At 40.6% G+C, this 10,639-nt stretch overlaps 1 protein-coding gene across 4 annotated transcripts; it reads right to left on the bottom strand.

Annotated features, from left to right (window-relative positions):
- Positions 1–8,473: 8,473 nt before the first annotated feature.
- LOC149822087 (inositol-tetrakisphosphate 1-kinase 5-like) lies at positions 8,474–10,371 on the bottom strand. 4 transcript variants are annotated; one of them, XM_089980951.1, is made up of 5 exons: positions 10,332–10,371; positions 10,106–10,215; positions 9,943–10,004; positions 9,771–9,855; positions 8,474–9,682 (listed from the first exon to the last, which is right to left on the bottom strand). In XM_089980951.1, exon 5 carries the CDS (start codon positions 9,619–9,621, stop codon positions 8,605–8,607), a length of 1,017 nt encoding a protein of 338 aa, XP_089837077.1. In that variant the 5' UTR covers positions 9,622–9,682; positions 9,771–9,855; positions 9,943–10,004; positions 10,106–10,215; positions 10,332–10,371; the 3' UTR covers positions 8,474–8,604. The 4 variants fall into 4 exon arrangements, with proteins under 4 accessions (XP_089837077.1, XP_089837078.1, XP_089837080.1 ...); XM_089980952.1 differs by having other exon boundaries at positions 9,761–9,855; XM_089980954.1 differs by having other exon boundaries at positions 8,474–9,855; positions 10,106–10,231; positions 10,332–10,364.
- Between the last annotated feature and the right edge of the window lie 268 nt (positions 10,372–10,639).

The following is a 10,639-nucleotide window of genomic DNA, read 5'->3' on the forward strand; positions in this document are numbered from 1 at the left end:
ACATGCCTAAAGAGACTTGAGTAGTTTTGAAAAAGACTTGAAAATTTTGAAAAAAGTCAAAATAGAGAGTTGAAATTTTTAAAAAGAGAAAGAGAGAATCCTCCAAGGAGAAAACTCTCCTTCTCCGACCCATTTAGAGAGGGTTGGGGAAGGGGGAGGGTATCACACCCCACCCCCCCCCCCACACACACACACACACACTTGTCTATATGAAGTCAAAAAAAAAAAAGAAGGAAAGAGAAAGAGAGAGGAAAAGAGATGAAGAAGGAGGAAGAAGATGAGGAGGAGAGCTGCTCCAGACCTCCACCCACGTTTTTCAACCTTCACCCTCATTTCTCTTTATTTTTTTATTCAAGGTATGGGTTTTCTCTCTTGAATCAAGAGAGAAATTGATATAGATTGGATTTCCATGCAATAATTTGATGAAAATCCATGGAAAGAGTATTTAAATCTATGTTTTCGTAAAAACACATGGATGATGATGCATAGATCTTCCTTCATGGTTGTGTTCTTAATTACTTTCTCTCTTTTATGCAATAAAAATTTTGTATATGTTAAAATAGAATGTTTATTAGAAGTACATATGCTTATTTAGATGATTCTTTTGGTGATCTTTGGTTTCATCTGATATTGTTTGTTTAATTTGATCTTTCAAAGTTTTTCGTTAGCTTTGTGATGTTCTTTTGAGACAATATATTGTTACTACGGGAGCTGGTCATGGCTTAATTTGGTTTCATATGATAAGCCTTGTTGTCTAAATTTTCCTTTATTGTTCAAATCTGAGACTTCTCTAATTTGGAGGTTTAGTGAAGAAATTGACTGGTTTTACATTGAAAGACACAATCTAATCTTTTTTTGTGTGTGAGGTAGATCAAGTGGACATGTTATTGGATTTCATATGGTATTTTGTTGGGAAAAAAAAGTCTGCTGATATGATCTAGTTTTTTTTACTTTGTTTTTCTCGAACATAGGTTGCTTGGTCTTTACTCGAACCCGGCTTGAGCTGCAGTTGGCTGAGTTCATGATGATTTGTTGGCTGCCCTTGGTTGACAGCCATCCTATTGTCTTGGGATTGCATCTTGTTTTTCAAAAAAAAAAAAAGGAAACTGGAGTTTTGAAGCATGGTGATCTGGGCTGGACTGACAGCCCCCTAAGGGACTGCTTTCTGTTATATATATATATATATTGCGGCAAAGTTTTAAATAGAGCTTTCAAAACTCTGTAGGTTGGTATGACTGGCAATCGGTCGAGTGGGTCTCGGCTGACTACCAGACCTTGGCAACATGACAAAGGGTGCATAGGCCTAGCAAGGTCGTGTGGCACCCATGTCAGGCCGTGTCGACTGGATCGTCTGGGTACTGGCCTATTCATATAACAAAAAAATGACAAGTTTATATTTGATTATATGATGGGCAAATATGAGACTAAGCTAAAAGATATTGTCCCAATGTAAATGATTATTTTGTTGAGTGAATGTACGTCCACTTCTGGCCTAGTTTTACATGAACTATATATATTTGACTATATGGGTATTGCAACCTACTTGGGGTTTTGAATTATGCTGGAAATGCAAGATTTTAATGTGCTTAAATGTGATGTGGCATTCTTAAGCATTGTGTTATATGCATCTTACTTCAAGTAGATATGTGTACATAAAACAATGTATGGTTTGGGCACATATGCATGTGTGCATTTTCAAAATTTAGCTCTCATAAAGGAAAGCATATATGTGAATGATTACACACTAACACATACACATGGTTGATGTGAACTTATGTATATGGATATTTAATAAATGCACATTGTTATTCGACATATATGAGTGTGCATGTTTGCATTTATTGGATGATTGTTTCAATTTTTGCATATGATGCATCGATGATCAATGGATCATTGCAGACCTGGTGAGCCCTGAGCTTGGTTTGCTCCTTTACTTGTGGTTATGCATTGTAAAAATCATATTTGACAATTTTTTCTATATTGTATTATTCTGCATTTTTACACAGGTTAAAAGTCACGTGATGAGCCTCGCATTTGGATATGCAAATTTGTGATATTAATTTAGCATGTTGAATTGCAAATTAATGAGACAACTATTAATAATAACGTAAAGAAAAAAGAATAGTGTAATGTACTTTCTGAGATGTCTCATCAGGAGTATGAGACTCTTGAAGTTACGATTTTGGGAAAACCGAAAGGATATAAAAACTCTGTGTGCATTGATCTTAGAGAGGGAGCGATACTTCTAGGAGGAGGACTCCGATGGAGGCTGTGCAAGAACAGGTGGCGGGGCACTTCTGTCCACTTACACAATCGAGCAAACCAGATGAATGGCTCGGGTCATGACCGAGGGATCTGAAGCCAACTAAGGAGGAGGGTGTTTGCTGATGAGAGAAGGATTTACACATGAACTGTCTAATCTTCAAATTGAACGATTCTTGTTGATTCATTGTAGTTTGCATATTTGACTAGTTTATATATTTTAGTCTCTCTCTCTCTCTCTCTCTCTCTCTCTCTATATATATATATATATATATATATATATATATATATATATATATATATATATATAAAGAGAAGTGTGTGTATAATGCCCCAAAATTTTTAACTTATAAAAATAAAAAAAATTGTAGTTAGTCCTTTTTTTAGTTAAAATAATAGTACAACAGAATATTTGTTCAAAAAGATCAAGTTAGCTCACCCTGGGTGAGTTACATACGAAGTATCAAGCAAATGGGTTAAGTCCCCAAATGTCTGGGATTTGGATCCGTGATTTTACATAATCATTTGATCTCATAATGATTTAAACCAAAGATTTATATTGAAATAGTTTTATACAAAAGGCCCATATACAAAACACCAAAATGAGCTCATGAGCAAACAAATAGAGAAAGTGGGTTCTTGATATTGTCGCATGGCACCATCGCCTGCAACAATGGTTTACTCATTACCTAGATCCCGTAGAAAGGGTCAGACTCATGAAAGTCTAGTAGGTATAATAATGTCATATAGTTGTACAAAATTAATGCATGGATGACGAATAGTCAAGGTAAACAAATGCGTATAAGTTATATCGATAATGTCATAATACATAAAAATGTACAATCTGTGAATTTGTATAAGTAGAGCATCATTTCCATTTTGATTAGCAGTGAATATCAAATCTTTGTTCTAATATTATCCTACAATGGGTATTGACAGGATGAATTTATAGAGACAGACTGAGACCATTCGAGAATTTATTATTTTATGTAAGTTGATACGTCGAATGACTAGCTAAATTTGTTTCAAAGGGGACAGTATAGCTATTGAGAGAAAATCTCTCAAAGGTCATGACAAACGAGGATGCATCCTAACTTCTGCAGAAGTTGTGAGATCTACCACCTAGGACAATAATTGGTAGTCTCGTCCCCTAATTATGATGATTAGAGACGTCAAGTCATTATTACTCATGGAGCATAGTTGTTAACAACTTGTCCATCAAAGCTTGTACCACCTATCCTGTCCAGATAGGCATTAGGGGTGAGTGAGTTATTGAGTCCTCTATGATTAAGGGGATTTGTCACATTTGCATATGTCTTCTTTCCATAGGCATCATCTACCCATTCTGGGTAGGTTCTTAAGTTTTTATTTTTTTGTAACACATTCTTTGTGCTCTGGTCTTTTAAATCGATCGTGCATCTTGTCGATGAAGGCAATCACAAAATTTTGTGTGCATGTATTTTTCCATAGTGTGGTACATTGTCGCACCCCGAGGTTCGACATAAACCTCAACTCCTTTATACTGTGGTGCATCATTGAACTACGAGGTTTGTCATAAACCTCAACTCATTCATCAGTGTACGGGCATGTATTGCATGTCTTGTAATACAACAGTGATGATAGTCAACTCGATTTTCAAAAATATCAATACTTTGTATTTGAAAACCAACAGGGGTATTCTAGAAAATTATCGTTGTCAAAAATGATTTTTTGAATCTCAAGTAGAGGTGAATCCAGGTTGTTCCTAAATAAATCTCAAAGAACTTGATGTACATGCGACCGAAGTCCACATAATCGAAGTCTTGCATTTGCCAGTTCAAAAATAGATTCTATTATATATTTATGAAATGCATCAAACTTATTCTTTTTTAACAACTTTTAAAGTTTGAACCACACAGGGTTAATGTTTCATAAAGTCTGACATTTGAAAATGTTTGATGCATGGGAATGAAAAATCTCACATGTGCTTTGAATAATGAATTAAAGCACATGTACACACATAAAAGTGTGCATACATAAGTAAATTACGCGTAATATAAATAAAACAAGCATACACAAAATTGTGTACATAAATAGATGCTCGCATAATTTAAATAAAGTAGTGTGCGCATAAATGCCATCATAAATGAATATGCATGTAATTTAAATAAAGCAAATGTATGCAAAACTTCATACCTAAATAAATCATATATATATATATAATACATATACCAGGAACATATAAATATGATCATCACATCTATTTTCTGTACCTCGAAGTATATGTGATTCTTTGGCAAATTGAAATGTAGGTGTAGGCTTGTCATGCCTCATAATTCGTGCCACTTGAATGGAGACACATGCAATTTTGCACTATAATGTGCATCTATTGATTGTGGGAATAAATCACACAACGGTGAAGGTGGAAATGGTGCAATACTCAAAGCGATTGCGATCATGAGGCCCACCTAACCTGATGGAGGCGGTGATTCGCAGGCCGTCCCTTTTTCCTTTTTTTCTTTTTTTGTCCTCCTTTTCTTTCTTTTTTTCCTCTTTTTCTTTGTTTCTTTTCCTTTCTTCATTTTTCTTTCTTTTTTCCTTGCCTCTCATGGCAAGGGAACTGAGCGAGCTCATTTTGGCCTAGTCGAGAAGTAGAGAGAGGGGATGAATTGGATGGTTCTTCCCTGTTGCCAAAAAAAAAACAGAAAAGGGGAGAAGATGGAGGGGATTCCTCTTCCCAAAAAAACAGAAAAGGAAAGAAGAAGAAGAGGGGGGAGTGCGGTGGAGGTATTGAGGAGCAGAGAGAGGGGCTTCCAGTCACGACTGAGGTGGCGGCAGTGCGTGCTTCTAGTGAGGAAGAGGGTGCAAAGGGCGCAGTAAAGGGGTAGCCCATCTAGGTCACCTTCGGCTGAGAAAGAGGGCATACAAGGGTGGCCCCGTTTGGGTTGCCTCCAACTGAGAGAGGAGAGGCGCACGATAGAGGTGCCAATGACCTCCACATTCCTTGATATAAAGATTAGCAAGACTCTCATGGTTTTGCATTAATCGAATAAGTAAGAAATGTGTTGACTTAGTAAATCTATCCACGATTACCCAAATAGCATCGTGTTGATGACGAGTCTTGAGTAGTTCTACTATAAAATCCATAGTGATATTCTCATGTTTCCACTGCAAAATATCGATAGCATGCAACAGACCACCAAGTTATTGATGCTCGATCTTGACTTGCTGGCAAGTCAGATACTTGAAAACATAAACTATGACATCTTTTTTCATGTCAGTATACCAATACCGCTATTGAAGGTCTTTGAACATCTTGGTACTGCTGGGTAGATGGTATATCCATATTTGAGAGCCTCGTCTAGAAGCTCTCACCTCAATTCGAGATTATTAAGTACCCAAATATGATCTTTCATGCGAATACCTCTGTCATCTCTAAGGTGAAAAGAGGTGTCATTCACTTTAGTAAGGGCCTTCAGTTTCTTACACTCAGAGTCCTTAGTTGAGCTATGATGATCCTGTCAACAATATCGGGTTGCACGACAAGACTAGCTAGCTTGATCGTGCTTGGCCCATTGCAAAGGCCCTCCAAGCGATGAAATCCTCTATTGGTTTTCATCATCTAATAATGCAACTCGATAGAACACCACTATACTTTCGGCTAAGCGCATCGGCCATAACATTAGCCTTACTCGGATGGTAGGATAAAAAGAAGTCATAATTTTTAATGAACTTCAACCATCGACGCTATCGCATATTCAATTGTTTTTTGAGAAAAAAAGTACTTTAAGCTTTTGTGATATGTTAACACCTTGAACTGCTCTTCATACAAATAATATTGTCATAACTTCAATGCAAAGACTACAACGATCAATTCAAGATCGTGGATCAGATAGTTGCGCTTGTGGATCTTGAACTGACGTGAGGCATAAGTTATGACCTTATCATGTTGCATCAAACTCACCCCAAACCCGTGCGTGAAGCGTTCGAAAAAACTATGAACCCACCTTTACTTTATGGCAAAAACAAAACTGGAGCTTATGTGAGTTTCTGCTTAAGCATCAGAAAGCTCTCATCGCACTTATCTGACAAGGGAGAGAGGGGGGGGCTAATGTTTTAAATGAAAAAAATCATGGAGGAGGAGGGGTTTAAATAGAGAAACAGAGGATGACAGTGGGGTACCTTGGATTGGGTTGGATCCTAATGGATCCAACCCAAATTGGGTATTAAGGGGTTGTGGTTCAGTGAAGGGGTGATGTGGGTATTGAGTGGGGTTGGATCCTAATGCATCCAACCTAGACACGGTTGAGAGAGAGGTAAAATGGATTGGATCCCTTGGAACCACCACATACGATTGGTATTTATAGTTTGGGTTGGGTCCAAATCAGACCAGCTTCTGGTTTTAATGGGATCGTGGATCCAACATTATATATATTAGTTTATTGTAGAAATGGTCCATTAAACAGATACAAATTTAAACCCGGGGTGTTTAAGACTTTGGATCACTTCTGAAACCAACTTATTTTGGGATTGAATCCACCTAATGGATCCACATCTCAGTCCTATGGTTTAAGTAATCTGGATCTTAGATCCAAACTTGAAACTATTCTTAACTTGGACTAGGTCCATTGAATGGATCAGTGTCCTTATCATATTGGTTTCCAAATTCAGATCTCTCTAGATCCAAACTCATTTCAACTTTGAGATCCAGTGGATCCTACGTGTTCCAGATGCATATTTTGAACTGAATTTCATGAGGGTCGATCCTTGTGGATTCTCCTTTGAGATCCAAATCCAAAGATATTTAAGGAACTCATAAATCTTAAATAACTTGATAAAATCCAAAAATCTTATCGATAATTAATTATTTAAAAAAATACCAAGATAACCCCTTGTTATTTTCAAAAATTATCCAAAAAATTCACAGCATGTTAGGCCCATTCAAAAATTATAGTTTTTGGTATTTTGTCCCACATCTAACACCATAGATGTGATCTATAGGTTTTGTTTACTGGGAACAAATCTGACTTCCGTACAGGTTTTTTCGGTAATCCAAATTTAATGGTTATGAAGGCATCAATTTTTTTTTGGCTTATGAAAATATATTTTTTATCAAAAACATGATTCAAGAGTTGATTCCAACTAAATCGAGCATGCTAAACACATCTAATAGTTCAGATTCATCATAAAACACTTCAAACTATAAAGTCTAATGAGGCAGAACGAGAAAAGAGAGCCTAATATGTTCAGTTCTCATACATTATATATAGGGTTAATATTGGCTACTAATGAAGGTACAAAACTAATAAGCTAAAAAATCATAGGTGCAAGTTGTATAGGCTCAATCTAATTCCATGGTTTGTTTGCTAAGGATCTTGGATTGTGCTTTTCTGATGTAAAATTGCGATCTTTTGAGTTACTAAATTTTGGCACATTGTAGGCCATTATTTTTTGATCCGTAATCGCGTGATTAGTTTGGTACCCCATATAAATAGTTAAGTTTGTTCTGTTTTAGAGAAAAAACAAATACAATTTTCAAAGTACAACAGAAAAGCTTTTGTAATTTTAGTTTAGCTTTGAATGTAATTTTTTTTTACACATTTCCCAAAAAGGGGCACCTTTTGAAAGGCGATCCATGGCAGTCAAGAGATCACCTCCAAGCATCTCCCACCATCAAAAAGCGAAAAAAGCACTAAGCACTCTGTGCTTCCGATTCCTCGCGTTAGGAACAGCTCTTTCATTATCGAAATGAAAAACTAATTTTGGGGACATGCCCGCAATGGGGTAAATGACCCGAAATTAACTTGCAACTAAAGTGGCCACGGGCACCAACATTCCCATTTCTAAAGTTTGTGAGAGAATGTTAGAACACCTCAACATCCCCGGTCAGCCTCACAAGTCAAATCAAGTAGCAAAACTTCCAAGCACGCGCTCCACGAACGATTTTCCCACTACCGCACCGACGGAACGACCAAGCCTTTACATTTGGGGTGGGGGGGAGAAGGAGAAGCCTCCTTCCACCCATCGGGTGCGGAACACACAGAGAGAGGGGTGGGTGGGGGCTCCAGGAATCGGGATCCACGTTTTGGATAACGAAGAATCTCCCATTCAACCCACGGCACAGAGAGGAACAAATCGGGACGGTACCTTGGATGCCGTTCATCCGTGAAATGAACGGCGATCCAAACACCATAGGCAGACTGCAGAGAGAGAGAGAGAGAGGGAAAAAAAATCGACCCACCAAAACCAGAGCTCTTAAGAACGGAAATAGTCGAGACAATGATGTACACGTAAAGAAGAGGAGAGAAAAAAGCAAAAACTTGTCTATGCAAAAGAATCTGACCGTCACCGCCGGCCCCTCTACTACTTCGATTCCGAACCAGCGGAAGAGAGCCCGTCGCCGTTGCAGAAGGCACCGCCCTCGATGGGGTCTCCGTCTTCTTGGGGCTGGTGGACGACGTCCCAGAAAAAGTCGGTCAGAACGGTCTCGTAGCACGGCATCTTGGCGTAGCCCGGGAAGTAGTTGATGTCGATCACCAGGTATCGGTTCCCGATCCTCACGTCCCTAATGACGTCGAAGTTGAAAAGGTTGAGCCCCATCGCCCTCCGCAACCCCCTCGCGATCTCCTCCACGAAGCTCAGGGGGGGCATCGCGCTCTCCTGGAGGCCCATCGACTCGTAGTACGCCTTCCCGCCGTGGTTCTCAGTCATGTTGGAGATCTGCGAGAACGAGAGGGATCCGACGGAGTTGATGAGCTTCTCAGCGGAGACGTCCGGCAACGACTTGCGCTTCACGCACCGGACGTGGTCGCCGGCGACGTACACCTTGAAGATGACCCCGCCGTGGTTCACAAACTCCTGCAGCACCAGTGGGGGCTTCAGCTTGGCGAGCCCCGCCGGGTTGAAGACGAGCGACATCTTGTGCGACTTCGCGCTCCCGTCGGCCACCAGAGGCTTTGCGATCACCGGGTACTCAAGGCCGGCAAGCGTCTTCAGTGTCTCGGCGTCGTAGATGACGATCTGCTTGGGGATGCCGAAGGTCTCGCTCTCCTGCGGGATCTGGAGCTCGGAGACCGCCTGCAACATGGAGATCCTGTTGTGGAGCCGCTCGATCGCCTCCGGCGGGTCGATCACGCGGGCGCCGGGGTTCCTCGCGGCAAATTCGCGCAGCTGGTTCCGCCATTCATCTCCGTAGATCTTGTGGATGACGCAGTCGAAGGGCCCCTGCTCCGCCAGCGGCTTCTCGGCGTCGATGTGGACCAGATCGATGCCCCGCGCCCTCGAGCGGTCGATCAGAGACTCCTGGATGAAGCTGTCCTGCTTCTTCGGCGCGAGGGCGTAGCCGATCCTGTACCTCCTCTCCGCCTCCCCACCTGCCATCAGAATTCCCCAAATTTCCCAGACTCTAACCCTAACGGACACCTCCTCCTCCTTTCTCAAACTGCCATCAGGAAAGAATCGTTTGGGCTCTTTGAATCCCCCCCACAAAAAAACTTGGGAAGAAGCAGAAAATAAGTACCACAAAATACCCGAAATCGTCCCCAAACGGCTTCCTTAACAAGAGATCCTGTCGATTTTCATATCCAATCTCGGTTCTCCCATCCAAACCCTAATCTGCACCAAAGGAAAGCACTAGAAATAGCTCAAAATCTGGAATTCTGCCCAAGGAAACCGGGAAATCAAGATAAATCTCGAAAATACCTGAAACCTATCTCAAATCCCATCGTGAAAGAGAATGCCAATCGTCGGTTTTCTCTCTCAATCTGCATCAGAACACCGTTAAGAATAATAGCTCAGGCTTCGAATTCCCCAACAGCGAAGAAAAAATAAAACGAGCAACACGACGAGAAAAACGCAAACATACCCAAAATAACACAAAAAATCACACTCCAAAGTCCAAACAAGAATTCACAATGAGTTCCGCGTGTGAGATCAGATTCCCAATCCAAAACCCTATGGATTCCAATTCTCGACCTGCATTAACAAAACCCTAAAAAATAGCTCAGGATGCGAAAACGTCATGACAAGAAAAAGCAAATCCCGAAATTGATTTCGAAATTTACCGAAAATCCCGAGACAAAATCACGTACCGAGTCAGGCGTTCGCGATTCCTCCTTAGCGTCTAGATCCGGAGATGGGGAGAGACGAGGCCTTTATATAGACGGGGTGGGCGAGGGCTAAACTGTGTTAATCGGGGTTAAGGATCTAACCTGGGTTAGGTTACCGGAGACCCTCGGCTCGGATTCTATCTCCACGTGGCATATTCTAGAGATCTTCGCTCCGTTCGGTTTGGTTCGGCGAGGGAGAGATATCAGCCGTTGAATTCCCCGGCTTGGACCAACCGACGGCTCAGATGAGCAGGGGCCGTGATTTATTACGACTGTTTTCAAGTTGCTCA

The sequence above is a fragment of the Nuphar pumila genome, chromosome 11, assembly GCF_984573655.1.
Source record: "Nuphar pumila chromosome 11, dmNupPumi1.hap1.1, whole genome shotgun sequence".
NCBI classification, from domain to species: domain Eukaryota; kingdom Viridiplantae; phylum Streptophyta; class Magnoliopsida; order Nymphaeales; family Nymphaeaceae; genus Nuphar; species Nuphar pumila.

Excerpts from the sequence above, each read along its gene's own strand:
- LOC149822087 (XM_089980951.1), bottom strand. The coding sequence starts at position 9,621 with ATGGCAGGTGGGGAGGCGGAGAGGAGGTACAGGATCGGCTACGCCCTC.